This window comes from Primulina huaijiensis, chromosome 17, assembly GCF_012295235.1.
Source record: "Primulina huaijiensis isolate GDHJ02 chromosome 17, ASM1229523v2, whole genome shotgun sequence".
Taxonomy (NCBI): Eukaryota; Viridiplantae; Streptophyta; class Magnoliopsida; order Lamiales; family Gesneriaceae; genus Primulina; species Primulina huaijiensis.
In genome coordinates, this window is record NC_133322.1 from 4,514,196 (window position 1) to 4,530,141 (window position 15,946).

The 15,946-nt window shown below is 35.1% G+C and overlaps 3 protein-coding genes across 3 annotated transcripts; 2 read left to right on the top strand and 1 right to left on the bottom strand.

Annotated features, from left to right (window-relative positions):
• The first annotated feature begins 18 nt into the window (after positions 1-18).
• LOC140963312 (calmodulin-2/4) lies at positions 19-1,387 on the top strand. The gene has a single exon (XM_073422599.1). It carries the CDS (start codon positions 799-801, stop codon positions 1,219-1,221), a length of 423 nt encoding a protein of 140 aa, XP_073278700.1. The 5' UTR covers positions 19-798; the 3' UTR covers positions 1,222-1,387.
• Positions 1,388-3,361: 1,974 nt separating this feature from the next.
• On the top strand, positions 3,362-6,884 carry LOC140963393 (leucine-rich repeat protein 1-like). Its single transcript, XM_073422696.1, has 6 exons — positions 3,362-3,719; positions 5,480-5,551; positions 5,777-5,920; positions 6,203-6,274; positions 6,361-6,432; positions 6,621-6,884. The coding sequence occupies exons 1-6, from the start codon at positions 3,493-3,495 to the stop codon at positions 6,691-6,693; spliced, it is 660 nt and encodes a 219-aa protein (XP_073278797.1). The 5' UTR covers positions 3,362-3,492; the 3' UTR covers positions 6,694-6,884.
• A 1,597-nt stretch (positions 6,885-8,481) lies between these two features.
• LOC140963167 (uncharacterized) lies at positions 8,482-15,275 on the bottom strand. Its single transcript, XM_073422433.1, has 2 exons — positions 11,206-15,275; positions 8,482-10,128 (listed from the first exon to the last, which is right to left on the bottom strand). The coding sequence occupies exons 1-2, from the start codon at positions 14,587-14,589 to the stop codon at positions 8,743-8,745; spliced, it is 4,770 nt and encodes a 1,589-aa protein (XP_073278534.1). The 5' UTR covers positions 14,590-15,275; the 3' UTR covers positions 8,482-8,742.
• Positions 15,276-15,946: the final 671 nt, after the last annotated feature.

Genomic DNA, 15,946 nt, shown 5'->3' on the forward strand with positions numbered 1-15,946 from the left:
TTTTTTTTTTTTTTGGGACTTTTAGACATGTGGTATGATTGATGCTTTTATATGTGAATTCTGTGGTGTTTATTGAAGCAGCCTGAGCATAGCATGAAACTCTAATACTTTGTGAGTGAGTGTGGACTTCTGAAATAGGTTGAGCTCAGGTCAAACTAAACATGGCTGCTGCATCCAAATTTACCAGCCGATACGCAAGCAAAGATTCGGGGATGAATGGCAAACCGCTGGGATACCGTGATTTAGAAAACTATTATGCTTAGCTACAGTATACACAGTTCTATAAAGAACAAAAAACTTGAAATTAAAATTGCTCGAAGCTCGTGTTTACTCTCTTTGGAAGTAGCTTTAGACTTTATATGATAATGGGTGTCCTCTCCTTTGATTCAGAATGATAGGTTTTGGTTGGGATCTGATATTTATAGAAGAAATGAAGAGATGTAGGGAGATTAAATGGTTGTGCATGTTTAACTTGTAGTTTCTGCAAAAAATGTAGTAGTACCATATTTCACTTGCTGATGGATATGTTTACATAAGCCTGTAAAAGTATTTGGTATATGTTCATCAAATATCCGACACGAAATGACACGGGTTTGTTGCCACTTTTACTAGTACTTGGAATGATAGCCTTATTTCATTGTTATCGGAGTTTTCATCTATTCTCCATTTACACTTGGGACCATATCCTGGAATTTAATATATCCATTATCCATAACTGGATTTTCTTTCTTGTAATAACTAGATTTAGGTAATCTGAATTTAATGTGCAATTAGTTCCGTAGTATATGGTAGGTAAGAATGTTGTTACTGCCTTCAGCATTGCAAGTGTCTGTGTTTTGTTGTATAGGCTGCATCACGACAAAGGAGCTTGGTACCGTGATGAGATCCCTGGGGCAGAATCCTACGGAGGCTGAGCTTCAAGACATGATCAACGAGGTGGATGCTGACGGTAATGGAACCATCGACTTCCCAGAGTTCTTGAATCTCATGGCTAGGAAGATGAAGGACACCGATTCTGAGGAGGAGCTTAAAGAAGCGTTCCGTGTTTTCGACAAGGATCAGAATGGTTTCATCTCTGCTGCTGAGCTCCGTCATGTGATGACGAACCTCGGTGAGAAGCTGACCGATGAGGAGGTCGATGAGATGATCCGGGAGGCAGATGTCGATGGCGATGGCCAAATTAATTATGAAGAATTCGTGAAAATTATGATGGCCAAGTGATGTTCTCATCCCTACTATAAGTGGAATCTTCCTTTATCTCGTGTAATGTGTCATTCGACTCTTGTTTGCAGAAATTTTAGTTCTTATTTTGGATTTTAACACATTTGCTCTGTTTACTAGACATGTTTTGGTATGAATTAAATTAAATATTAGTTTATGATCGACATTTTCACTGACAATCAAATTAGTGAGATTATTTGTTGAATTTAATGATAAAATATTTCATAAAATTCAAATTTAATTTAATAATATTTAATTTGTATGGAAAAATCCTATAAAAATCGTGGAAGATGGGTAGAAAGCAACTGCCTTCTTGACGGGGCAAGTTTAATTCCTCCAAACATCCAATCCAAAAAAGAATTTTACGAGTCCAAGTCAATAGCCTAGTCTACTATACATTCATATAATAATGATGTTGACAAATAATAGTCTTTTTATAAAAGCTAATTTTGCAAAGATAAAAATTTATTTCAGACGGTCTCAAGAGTAGTATTTTGTGAGACATATTTTTTATTTGTGTCATCCATAAAAAATATTATTTTTTATGCTAAGAGTATTACTTTTTATTGTGAATATCGGTAGGGTTGATCCGTCTCACAGATAAAGATTCGTGAGACCGTCTCACAAGATATCTACTTTTTAGCAAATATACTTAGCACAAAAAAAATATAATGAAAATGAAATTTTCCTTATTTAAACTATTTTGATTTTATTCCCGAACTTTATATGCATTTGGGAACATAGTCAAAACGAACAATTCTATTAAATATTGTCTATAGTTGAGCAGAAACTGATCCGGTGAACAAAACCAATACGTTGTTTTGGATAGTTTTAGTTGATCATTTTAAAATTAGTTAAAAAAAATCTTGGTTGGATTCAAAGTTTAGATTGAAAAAAAATACAAACCAAAATGAATCAAAATTTATTTTATAAATATATAATTTTTCAGCCGTAAAAAAAATTATTTGGTTTTTAGCAATAAATTTGTTGTAATTGATTTTATTTATTTATTTGATAATTTTTTTACTTTTTTTTTCTTAAATATATTTAATTTTTTTTTTACAAATTCTCGTTAATTTTTAAATTATTAACTGGTATTACTATTTTTATTATTGATTTATTTCATATATTTGTTATTATTTTTTTGCAATCTTATTAGTTTTTGTTTATTTAAATAATGAAAACAATCATATTTAGTAAATTTATTTATTTATTATTATCATTATTTAATTTTAAAGAAATCCCGTGTTAACGTGTGTGGGTACACACACACATATATTAGTAAAAGATGCACACGCGTTGCATGTATTATTATTATTTTTAATTTGATCAAATAATATTAAAAAATTAACGCGAAATTATTTTCAATTTAGAAGAGTTCTTCGATTTAAAAATGAAGTTTTGTATAGATTTTTTCTACGTAAAATATGGGTGACTTGAAGAAATTTTTAGTAAGATAAAATAGATAATTATGAAATTAAATATTTTGGTGTTCTCTAAAATAGTTACACTACACTCTCAATCTTAATAATATAGTATATATCTATTACTATATATTAAGAATCTCCCTAATAGAGACAAAAAACATTGGTCTGTTTTTGATTTTCCGATTTTGCCCTTATTTTATATCACAATTACAATTTTGTTTTTATGTTTTTTAAATTACAAAAAACTTTTTGTTTTTTTNAAAGTTTTGTTTAGATTTTTTCTACGTAAAATATGGATGACTTGAAAAAATTTTTAATAAGATAAAATAGATAATTATGCAATTAAATATTTTAATATCTTCTAAAATAGGTAAACTACACTCTCAATCTTAATAATATAGTATATATATATATTATGGAAATAACACAAACCCAACTTCCTGTCCACCAAAAATTTGCTTTCACACATCAATCATTCGCACTAACTCTGCAACTAATCTTCACAGGCAAAATCAATCCCTTCCGAGCGATCAGAGCTCAAATCAGGGGATCCATGGCTGAAGGGAGGGATTTTTTGTTGTTTGTAGCCCTANCAAATGACAATTATTCAAATAACACCTTAGTCCCTCGATAATTTGTTAAATTTCACTTTAAGCCCTCGATAATTATAAAAAAAACCGTACACACACAGTAACTATAATATATTATGGAAATAACACAAACCCAACTTCCTGTCCACCAAAAATTTGCTTTCACACATCAATCATTCGCACTAACTCTGCAACTAATCTTCACAGGCAAAATCAATCCCTTCCGAGCGATCAGAGCTCAAATCAGGGGATCCATGGCTGAAGGGAGGGATTTTTTGTTGTTTGTAGCCCTAACTATGGTGTTTTCATCATCAGTAATCGTACAGGAAGCACTTGGGAATTCGGAGGGCGACGCGCTGCACGCACTACGCCGGAGCTTGTCCGATCCTGATAAAGTGCTCCAGAGCTGGGATCCGAACCTCGTGAACCCTTGTACCTACTTTCACGTCACTTGCAACCAAGATAACCGCGTCACTCGGTTGTATGTACCTGTCAAGTTTCTTGAAGTTTTTATATATTTAACGTTTTCGAAATTTTTAGGTGGATTTTTGTTCTGAATTTCAAAGTGAAGCTTAGTGGTTTTGATTGCCTGGTAACTTTTGTTTTTTCTTTGGTATTGATTCTATTTATTGTTAGAAATTAATGAATAAATGAAGTGCAAAAGGAAAAAGGAAATGGATACTGCTATTTGTTCTAAAGCTAATTGCTTTAGCAAATTGGTTAGCCGTGCTTGAGATTTCGTGAATTCATTTAGGCATTAATAGATCCAGGTGAATGGTTGTTTTCCTTTAAAGTGTACTCTGGAAGTGAGGTGAATATGGTGGCCATGGATTCAAATGATCATGCCTTCAGAAAGTTATCCTAGGAAAGATTGTTTTGTTTGCTGCAGGTGGCTCGCTCTGATCATAAAGTAGTTTACATGTTTTTATTGAGTGTTTTTTTAGTTATGTGACCTAAAGTGTGCAGGCATTTTCATGAAACCAGAACAAAAACAAAATTGACAATAATGCTTTGTGAAACGTACATAGAACCGTACATGAAAAGAATATACCTCATGACGTCTAATGTAGATGGATCGTTTGTCTTGTGCTGTAGTAGATTGAAACTGCATAAGTTTCCGAATCTCAAGATCTGCCAAAATTTGGTCCACCAACCAAAAGCATCGACAATGTTATCTTGGATCCTGTGAATTAATGGTGGAGAACTANGCAAAATTGTGCTCAATTTCATATGTGGAAATTCCGCCAAAATCCCTTCGTTAGTTGGGGGAAGAATCCGCACGAATCGGATTTTTTGAGGAACGTATCGAGAGAGAATTTGATTTGGTTAGACAATGTGTGGTTGGTAAACAAGGATCGGTTTTTTAGAAAGGTACGGAATGTATCGTCAAATATTCAATATGATTCCACAAGATCTAGTTTCGTTCAAGTAACGGATTCTAGCCAACCGAAAGGATCTTCTGATCAATCCAGAGATCATTTGGATTCCATTAGTAATGAGGATTCGGAATATCACACATTGATCAATCAAAGAGAGATTCAATTCAAATTCATTATTGAAAGCTCTCCTAAATCGAATTCATTCATCCAAATTGAATCATTATATCCAAGTGCAAACCTAGAGAATTTAGGTTGTGTGTTATTCAGTGAACTCATTCTATGAGCACCTATGATTTGTGCACATGTCTTTGCATCAGTGTTGTTGAAATGCGGTAATGATACAATACAAATGTTTACCTCTAGCTAGCAATTCAAGATCCTTCTGTTAGATCCTCATTGAGTAGGAAGAAATTCAGAGTGTGGTTACTAAAAAAGTGCATTTTATCATGCTAGCAAGTACAAGACCCATTTTTTATGAACTATAATAATCTCAAAATCTCCATCTATGTGAAATGTTGATGTCATGACATGCATATGTATGTTGAATATCAAAAAATTGGAGTTCCCACCAAAAAAATTAAAATAGCATAAAGTTCTCACCGATCTGGACCCCATGGAGTTCGGAGCATGACATTTGAGTAAGTCATCATACAACAAAGACAGTTGTATGGAGACCCTCAAGCGGGGAAAACAGAAAGATAAATATTGTTAAAAATGGTGTTACTAAATGGAATAGTGGAGAAAATCATATTCTTATGATGTTTGTTCCCACTTTTCGATGTCCCTGTTTAATTGGATTTGGGGCTTTTCTTACATGATTTATGTTCTGTCGAAAATTACAATATGGTTATTACATGGATAGGGACCTCGGCAACTCGAATTTGTCTGGTCACCTGGTGCCTGAGCTTGGGAAACTTGAACATCTCCAGTATTTGTAAGTATCATACAACTCTTTCGTTCTGTTGCTTACTGGCAGATGCACTTGTGTGAACATTGCTTAATTTTTTGCATGAAATGTTTGTCCATGATCTGTGCTTGCTTGCAGCATGCATATATTTTTACGTCTATTCAGAAAATCGTTTGTTGTTAAAAGATCTTTTGTTTTGTTCTCATGTTGATACTCATTAGCATTCCTTTAACAGACTTTTTGATATTGCAGGGAACTTTACAAAAATAACATTCAAGGGACAATTCCATCTGAGATTGGTAACTTGAAGAGTTTAATAAGTTTGGATCTTTACAACAACAATATCTCAGGAACAATACCTCCATCATTGGGAAATTTGAAATCCCTAGTCTTTCTGTAAGTTTGAGCTTACTTCATGACATTTTTCTATCCAGAGGGTTCTTGATGGATTTGGTGGTGGGGAGTGGCACGGATAAAGTTGGCTTCTTTTGAGCTTCTTATACATTTCTGATTTGAGTGATGTTCAGTAGCATCAAAAATCAATGTTCTGATAGATACTAAATTCATCCCTCTCTTCCAGTCCCGCCTTGTGTTGTGTGTACTTGCATATCTGGCATGAATATGCAAACTACTTTCATTCTTTATGACCAATAAATAAACTTTGGTATACTTCAACAGGCGTCTTAATGATAATCAGCTAACCGGTCCAATCACAAGGGCACTCACTAACATATCTAGCTTGAAAGTTGTGTAAGTTCTTCTGATTGTATTACTGCTTATATCTTTGGCATGTTATATTATGAAATATGGTTTCTAAGTATTTTCATATTTTTCAGGGATGTATCAAATAATAACTTGTGTGGTACAATACCTACAACTGGACCATTTGAGCACATTCCTTTAAACAAGTGAGATATTTCGTTCGTAACATTGCTTAGATATGCATTTTCATTCTTGCTTCCGCATACTTGTATCTGGTTCTGTTGGGTTCATAAATTCCTCTCAACTTTTCAGTTGAAACATTTGGTACCCTTCTCTTCCATTGTTTTCCCGTGACCTTACTTTGGTTTTTGTAACTTGTCATTTGCCATTTCAGCTTTGAGAACAACCCTCGTCTGGAAGGTCCAGAGCTGTTGGGACTTGCAAGCTATGACACGAACTGCTCGTAAAGAAGTGGGAACTTTATTACTAATTTGTTCTTTCAAATTGTGCCTTCTCTCCTTAAATAGTCCTGCTATGTTACGTTTTGATGTATTTGCCGCTGCAAGCTTCTTGTAGTTACCTGTGTAGTCAACTACGAAATATGTTGAAATCTGTAACACTGCCCTACTACCTAATTGGATTACTATTTTATATTTTATTTGCCTATGTTGACAAGTTTTTTCTTCGCTGTCACCCCCACCAAAGTGCTAACTGGATCGGGTATATCTTTCGATACAGTATATGGTTTCATGAATGTTAACCCATGACTTCCTGATGACAATAGGAAACTTGATTCGGGGGAAGCAAGACGGCACTGCATATGTTCCTCTTAAGAGGACTGCTCTTTGGAGTATTTAGTGAACTTCTCAGAATTAGAAGCTTGAAAAAGAAAACCAGAACAATTTTGAACAAGGAAGACTTTTATATGGGTCGATATTGCACATAAAAACTGCACTCAATTTGTCATTATAGATAATATATATATACCACTTCAACTGTGAATTTCTTTATATGTCCTTGTTCATTTAAGTTGACCAATTAAATTATTAAGTTATCTTAAGGGTTTTTTTTTTGTAATTCATTATCAATCTTAAATGAATTTGGACATTAATACACATTCCTCCTTATTTCCTAAATTTTATGCCAAAAAATTTATTTTTTTACATTTCCTTGTTCATTTAAGTTAACAAATTAAATTAATGTCTTTTTAAGGATTTATTTTTGTGATTCATTGTCCATCTTAGATAGATTTGGACATTAATTCACACTCTTTTTTATTTTCTAAATTTTATGTAAAAAAAATTATTTATTTATGTTTCTTAGTCAATTTTTGTGATTCATTGTCAATCTTAGATATATTTGGACATTAATACACATTTTTCTTTTTTTTTTCTCTCTAAATTTTAAACTAAATTTATGATATAATCTTTTAAAAAAATTTAATCAATATAATCCTTATAATAAATATGAATTTTATTTATAGTTTATTATCATTTTTTATATATTACAATTTTACATATAAAATTTTTAACTGAGTATTACATATTATTTTATTTATATATGTTTTTTACTATATATATTTATTTGAGTGGTATTATGTTAAAATTTTATTTCTCTTAAATTATTAATCACCAATATTAATTTATAAATGATTGATTCTGATATAAAATTAATTATCTATAATATGTATTCTAAAAAAACATTGAAATTAAATAAAATCCGCAATGTGTTAAAAGTTAGCAAAAGCAAAAGTGATATTTACCTTAATAACAAGTTTAATGATTTTATTTTAACATTATTATGATAATTTAGTAACTTAAGAGAATTTTATTTGACGATAGTCTATGTGTACTCTATTTAAGTAAATTTTAGTTTTGATTTTGGTAAAATTCATTATTCTGTTAATTTTATTTTTATTGTTTTTTTCATTTTGAATGATATTTGAATGAAAAATATTTTTACTGATTTATCATTTAAGAGATTTGTATTATGTCACACGCGGATTGAAAATCTCATATAAATAAGTAAATATATATGATTTATTGTCATCATGTATTTTTATATATTATTTTTTGATATATTTATATTGATAAATACTTATAAAATGATGTTATTCAAACGACTTTAAACATTATCTAATTCTTGTGATTATATTTTTCATTATTAGTCACCTACGTGCATCGTACGTGTACATTCCTAGTATATATAAAATATTACAGTATACAATGCCAAACTTTCAAAAAAACTGAAACAAATTAGCCTAGATGGATGAATAAATTCAGGATAGGTGAACATATTTTACAGAACCCACAGTGGTTGATCATAGGTCCACACTGTTTTCACTCACCAAACCTCAAAAACTGCAAACTCAGAAAGATGAAACCTCACCAAACCTCGAACCTTCAAGAAAATCAATGAAACTCGTTCTTGAAGAAAGCAAAAATCTTGCAAAAAAAACCATATAGTAATGAAATTGCAAATGGGATCAATGAAAAGCATGAGGGTGATCTCGATTCTCATTCCATATCGGAATCACTTGAACTTGATTCAGAACTAGAGCTTGAACTTGAGCGTCGGCTTTTAGAAATCTTAACCTTACATTTGATAGATTCAATTGAATGCACGTCTTCACAAACTTCAACATTGTGGTCTGACTTTTTGGTATCAGCAGATCTTATGTCTTCTACAATAGGCTCGTTATTGAGACACATATTTGCTTTATCTGCCTTGACTTCCACTGGTCCATCATCTGTTTTTGGCTTCAGCTGTTCCTCGATGTTACCATCTAGCACTAGCTTTTGAGGTAAACTAGTACCTTCTGGAGAAATGGCTTGTGCAACATGCGAATCTGAAGAGATTCCGTGTGTTTCTCTCACACCAATCACGTGCAGACGGTGATCTTCATATTCAGGAAGGACACAATTGTCTATGGTGACATAATTAACTAGCTTGTGATCCAAAGTAGCATCCTCAACCAGTCTGATATCAATCACTGGCATCTCATTAGTGAAGCCCATCTTAACTTGCAGTGTCCCTTGCTCACCTATGGTTTCTCCAGTTACCAGCTCAGAATGAGGTTGATCCGAAACAACAGATTTCTCGATCTCCTTGTCATCTGTTTTCTTAAACATCAAACCAACATCTTCAGTAGTTCGAGCTTCAGTTTCAGGCATTACAGACGTTGTATGTATATCAACGTGAGAGGATGTCTCGGGAGACCCATCTCTGGCTTCAGTCTCCAGAGATGCCAATTCATCCTTCTTGGCTAGAAGATCGGCGTCCTTGATGATTTCTGTGTCAACTCGAGAAATCCCAAAACTCGTATCTTCATATCCCTCGGAAAATATTGTATTTTCTTTGGTCATTTTTTTATCAGGCGAGTCATGGTCATCTCTTTCATCGAACTCTTCATTTGAGACATTAATACTTTCAGCTACACCAGTATCCCGTGTTTGTAGCTCTGAAATACAATCTAGGTCCTCATGTACATCAATCTCTTCCTTCGAATTAGAATGAATTGCATTTTCTACTTTACTCGTTTCAAAAGGGTTAACCTGAACAACTCTCGAGGTGCTTGTTTCATCACGATGTGCAGAAGCCACAATTTCATGTTTCTCGAATTCATCTGAGGCAGGTCCCCATTTTTTAACAGTAAAGTCCCCGACACTATCTAATTCCGACAATAATTCTTCATCAATGTCCTTGATTTCATCATCCTCTTCAATTATCGTCTGCATTTCAACATGAGGACTAGCTGCCCCAGAAGACATGGATGGTATGGAAACAAAATCGGGACTTAATGGAGAGTTGAGATTCTCTGAAATCTTTTGATCAAGCTCATCGATATTCAGAATCTGTATTCTCTGCCGGTCCTCAAATGATCCAACTGGTGTATTTGGAACCTGCATTGTGTCAAACAAGATAATCAGTTTTTACAGACGAGCATATCCATGTAAATGTATCGAAAAATAATAACCGTAAGCATGTAAAGAACATCATAATGCCAAGAAAAGACATTTCCTATGACTACGCTAAATTATTACTTCGAAAAATAAGGTCATGTCAACAATTCAGGAAAACATTTTTTCTTCTTGGAACCAAAAATAAACCGAATAGAGTAACTAAATCTTGATTGGTAGTTTGGTACCTTCTGAACCTAAAATAAAACTAATATCAAGACAATACAATGCTGTTCTACACCAAAAGCAAAGTCGACATACGTTACGCATATTTCTTGTCACACTTAATCTCACAAAATCATCAGCTACAATGGTGTCAACATATTCTATCAAAAGCAAGATCGGGAAATAGTGAAAGTATAGACAAAATATTATCACCTGATAACCAAGAAAAGGTGGAAGTCTAACCAAGTCAACAAAAATATGTAATCCACCAAGACATGTTAGCGTATTCATGTCTGAACGAATCGAATTACATGTTTGCAAGCAGAACTATGACATGTTTCTTTCCTAATTTATCTTTCTACTACATCTTCTGGAAATAAATGAATCTCACAATCCGTAATATCCTAATTACCTGAGATAAGCACATTTAACTGCCCATCCTTGCGATAAAAAACAAACTGCCCATCCTCAATATAAACATGTTGAAATCAAATAATAATGTAAGAAGGCGACTAAATCATTTTTCCTTTGCATGGATTGAATATCTATGAATTTCATTACTTTTGCATTCTAGAGTTCAACTCATGGTCAATAATCCACTTTTTAGTCATAAACGAACTAATACAAGGAGTTTGATCTGAAACATGCTTACTGGATTTCCGTCTTAAGAACGCACAGAACTAACAACTCCGAGTAATGACAAATTTATTATAGAAATCAACCGAACATGTAAAGCAATTATTGAGATCCTTAAAAGCAAATCATACAAATTTTAGTTCATTGGATTTTATATCACTAGGCTCAATTATAATAAACAAGAAAGAAAAACAGAGTGTTCATACAAATTTAACTTACCCGCACTTCGTTGACATGCTCAAAGGTCCTTTCGTGTATTGTACTACCATCCAAGAAAGACACATTTCCTTCAGCAGAAGGTGTAGATATCAACTTCTCATTCGCTTCGTGGTAAACATCACCATCAGAATTTGGTGATTGAGCAGTTCCTTCCTCGGAGATTGAATGATCTGCTGTCGACCGACCCTCCATAAGTGGCATATGGATTTTCACTGTTTGTTTTTCAGGAACCACCAAATGTTTTTCCTCCTCTAGTAGACCTTCATCTTTGACCACACCATTAGTATTTTCACAAGAGCTTGAAGTAGGGACTTGACCTTGTGTATGACGATCCTTAAGATTTTCCTCCACAGAAGCTTCAACAGATGAACTCAGTCTCTGCTCAACTCTACAGGAATCAAAGATTTCATCATCTTGCTCTCTTATCTCAACTACATCTATCTGTCCTAATTCATGTTCAATTACAGAATGAGATGCAGCTGATTTGGGTGATATTTCAAAGTTACCGGTAACATTCATTTCCAGACTGCTCCCTTCAGATTCCGTCTCAGTGAAAGATACCATCTTCTTGACCAATTCAGGTGGCAAAAGATCAGACTCCATATGCACATGAGAAGACATTAAGGATGAGAAATTCTTCCTGACTGCTGGTGATTCAGCAGTTTCTTCCTCAGCAGTGGAAAGATCTGCTGTCAACCGACCCTCCATAAGTGGTGCACTTATTTCAACTGTACGTATTTCAGAAACTGGCAAATGCCTTTCCTCCTCTGGTTGACCTTTATCTTCAGAATATTCGACCACACCTTGAATATTTTTATCAGAAGTTGAACAGGGGATTTGGCCTTTTATATGATTATCCTTAAGATTTTCCTCCACAGAAGCTTTAACAGATGAACTCGATCTTTGCTCAACTCTGGGGGAATCAAAGATTACATTATCATGCTCTCTTATCTCAACCATATCTGTCTGTCCTGATCCATTTTCAATGACATAATGAGGCTTTGATGATTTAGGTGACATCTCAATGTTACTGGGAACATCCATTTCCACACTGCTCTCTTCAGATTCTTTCTCTGCGAAATATACAATCTGCTTGACCGACGCAGGTGATGAATTCTTCCTGTCTGATGGTGAAGAAGACAGAGAGGATGAGGAATTCTTCCTGTCTGATGGTGGACTCAAATCATAAATGGGATCCCTGAGTGGCATGCCTTCAACTAATGTGACATGCAAATTACTTCCCACAGAAGTCTGGGTTGAAATTCCCGGATCTTCAGCAAAGCCATCACTTCTTCCCTCCAACATTGACAGTTCACCTTCTGTTTCACTGAACACCCTTTCACTAACTTCTGAGAACGATGAAGAGCTTGAACCCCTACTATCTACCTGTTCAGTTTCAGAATTTGGATGATATCCAGTAACCTGGACTTCCAAAGATTTAGCCACACCTCTTTCTTCATAATGATCTTCAGCATCCTCTGATTGAAATTTGTGCTCATCTTGTTCAACATCTCTCTTCTCAATTCGGCCAAATTCTAGTGGCTCGTCTTCTTCCGAAGATTGGCTTCCATGTCCAACATGCTCAGAAACATGCTCCATGGTTGAGATCAACTCCGGTTCCCCAGGCGTATCTGCTTCAGGGATGTCTTCTCTCTTGGAAATTGGTTCTGGGTCTCCTGAAGAGCTCTCTTTAGTGGCTTCTTTTGTCCCAATAATTGCCTCTGGTTCTGGTGGATTGTCTTCTTCTGAGAGTCCCCTCTCTACCATATCCTCAACTGAACCAATTGACTCAGTTTCAGGCACTGAACTCACTTTTGAATCACTTACTTCACTTGATTGCCGTTGAAACGGTGAGTAGCTGGACTCTTCTGAAGCCATCTGCTCAGGCACAAAGTAAGGCCTCAATTTGGCATTTTGCCTCTCTTGCTTGGCTGGTGCAAAGATCGATGGTCCCGCACTAAAGCTCTCATGTCTCCGAAAGAACGGTTCTCTAGATTGAACTGTGATAAATTCCTCTTGAAATCCATCACCCATAAGATTGGGCTTCTCTTCACTTGAGTCATAAGGAATGTCGAAAGGGTTCCGCCTTGCTAATAAAATTGAAGGAGCTGAACCAGGAATTGGAGGTAGCCCCATATTATCATAAGAATCACGAGGAAGGTCGAACGGGTTCTTTCTTGCCGTTGAAATGGGAGCAATATTGAATCCAATATCAAAACTTTCCAAGTCTATCAAATTCCTTTCAGTCACCGTACTCATGTTCTTTCTTGCTCTCCTCCTCAAAATTAAATTTTCCAAACGCTGGTTCCTTTCAATCTCCGAACTCCCAAGATCCATGAGATTCTTTTGGTCCTCTTCCGTCCACATAATGGCAGATTTTATCTGTTCGTCCCCTTGCACATCATCTTCATCTTCGCCATCTTCATTATCCTCATCAGCAACTTCCAAGTCCTTGTTATTTTCAGTCCCTTCATCGGACTCATCACTGCTCATACTAGATTTTGGAGACGATTCGGATCCTGCATCAGAACCTTCATGGGACATATGATCAGGTTGTGGAGTGTCTTCATCAAGAAGAGGGTGGAGCTCATCAAGCATTGGTATTATGTCAGCCATAGAAGCATCTGGAGAGGAACTCTCAGCCTTATCAGACCCAGATTCTAATGCGTCATTTTCTTCCTCTTCTTCGCCCTCTTCTTCCTCCAGGTCATCTACTCGTTTCCAAGGCGAGCGAGGAGGAGAATCCAAGGAATCTACATTTACCCTCTCTGAATCAAATGAATCTGCTTCTGATTTCTCATAATCCGATTGGAGATGTTCATCATTATTCATCTTTGGAATCGAAGCATACTGATTCTCCACAGCTTCCTCATCACTAAGTCTCTCTTCATTAACACCTAACTCTCTGTTTGCTTCCCATATTTCACCATTCTCTCTTTGAATTTCCTTCGATCGTTCATCAATCAATGGTGCAGTATCATCCAAGCTATCCTCTCTATGAACATCACCAAGCTCCCTTACCTGTTCCCCTTCGTCCCTTTCCTTTTCACCATAATAACTCTCTTTTTTATCAATAACAGCAGCATCTTTACAAATACCCATTTTCACCGAAACAACCTCATGAGTTGTTTTTTCTTCCCTTTCCATTTCAGGTATGTTCGATTGCCCAAAACTTAACAGTGTTCCAAGTAAAACAGCAGTGCACACAAACACTGGAGATGCAGACACCAACAATGAAAAAATAAAAGGAGATGATCTGTACAGAAAAATCAAGAAACACAAGACACCCACAAGAAATGGATGATCACAAGCTGATCTAAAACACCTTCTGATCACAAAGAACACCCCTTTCCTCATTTTAACTCCAATCTCCAATAATTCCATACCAATATCTTCGATCCTATCTCTCAAAAAGTAATGTTTCCTTGTAAATCTCTCATATAAAAAATATTCAATAACACCCCAATAATAATTATCATTAGATCAAGCCACATAATCTAAAATAGTAATCATAGTGGTCAAGAACTTGCTTTTCAGAAACATGGGATGAGAATTAAGAGGAGCCGGATATATTTAACCAGTACTAGAGAAACCCAAAACAAATAAAGATACAAAATCCCGGAAAAGGGAAAAGAGCGAAGACCCAACTATACCAAAGATTGAAACAAAGATCAATCTTGCAGAACAGAAAGAGGGGAAAAAAAAAGCAACAACGTGTATCAGTATTTTCTTGGTTTTGAATTTACTCTCTTTTCCTCCCTCTGCTGATCGATCAAGAGTTTTGTAAATCTGTACTCACGACATCAAAATGTATGAAGGAATGAAGGGTAGGCGTGAAAGGGGGAATGTGAAAAAGGAGAGCTGGGATCTTACTTTTTTCGTGTCAAACTTTCAATTCGGTCTCTCATTCAAATTGGTGACCACTTTTGTAATAAAGAATTTATGACTTTTTCCAAATCTTAAATAATGGTAATGGAGATGATGTGTTGTTGAATCCGATTCATTGGATTAAGGATGAATCTGATCACAAAAGTATCGGACAGCTGCAGTTTGAGGTCGCAGGCTGCATGCCGTGAATCTCAGTTTCTTGTAATAAATATTGGGGAAAAAAAAATATAGTGTCGTTTGATTGTGGGGTGAATGAGGGTGATCATTACTTTTCTTTGTAAAGTCTTAGTGAAATTGAGGCAGATACGGAATCAAAGACATATTAGGGACCAAAATGCAATTTTGATAAATAGAGTGGCCAGCTGCCACACGTCAGCTTAACTGCTGCAACAACAAACTGTCTCATGGTAACGCCTATACAGACCCAAACACTCCATTTCCAAATTCCTTTCTCCCTTTTCCTCTCATTTTTTGCGATCACAGTCAGAAATTTTCATCTTACTTCAGGTTTTTTCTTCATTTGGGTACGAATCTTTCCCTTTGTTCCTTCAAAAATTTGATCGATTGTGAATTTGTGATATCCCTTCTCTGGATTTTTACTACGATCGCATGCATTATTTTGAGTTTCATCGTAAAATGATGCATTTCGGCTTGAAGTAGCGAGCAGAAGCAGACGTTCAGTCATGCTTCCGTGTGTGTGAATGTGGGTTCTTGGTGGGTTCCGAGGGTGGATTGGATATTTGGAATGGTTTTCACGTAAAATCACTCGCAGACGCACACATTCAGTAGTTACTGAAAGTTTATTTTGATTTTTCCGTTTGAAGATTCGAATTATGCCTAGTTTTGGAAGAAA

Excerpts from the sequence above, each read along its gene's own strand:
- LOC140963393 (XM_073422696.1), top strand. The coding sequence starts at position 3,493 with ATGGCTGAAGGGAGGGATTTTTTGTTGTTTGTAGCCCTAACTATGGTG. Across the intron at positions 3,720-5,479 it reads GATAACCGCGTCACTCGGTT|GGACCTCGGCAACTCGAATT; the intron begins GTATGTACCTGT and ends TTACATGGATAG. Across the intron at positions 5,921-6,202 it reads TTGAAATCCCTAGTCTTTCT|GCGTCTTAATGATAATCAGC; the intron begins GTAAGTTTGAGC and ends ATACTTCAACAG.
- LOC140963167 (XM_073422433.1), bottom strand. The coding sequence starts at position 14,589 with ATGGAATTATTGGAGATTGGAGTTAAAATGAGGAAAGGGGTGTTCTTT. Across the intron at positions 10,129-11,205 it reads AGCATGTCAACGAAGTGCGG|GTTCCAAATACACCAGTTGG; the intron begins GTAAGTTAAATT and ends GACACAATGCAG.
- LOC140963312 (XM_073422599.1), top strand. The coding sequence starts at position 799 with ATGTTGTTACTGCCTTCAGCATTGCAAGTGTCTGTGTTTTGTTGTATA.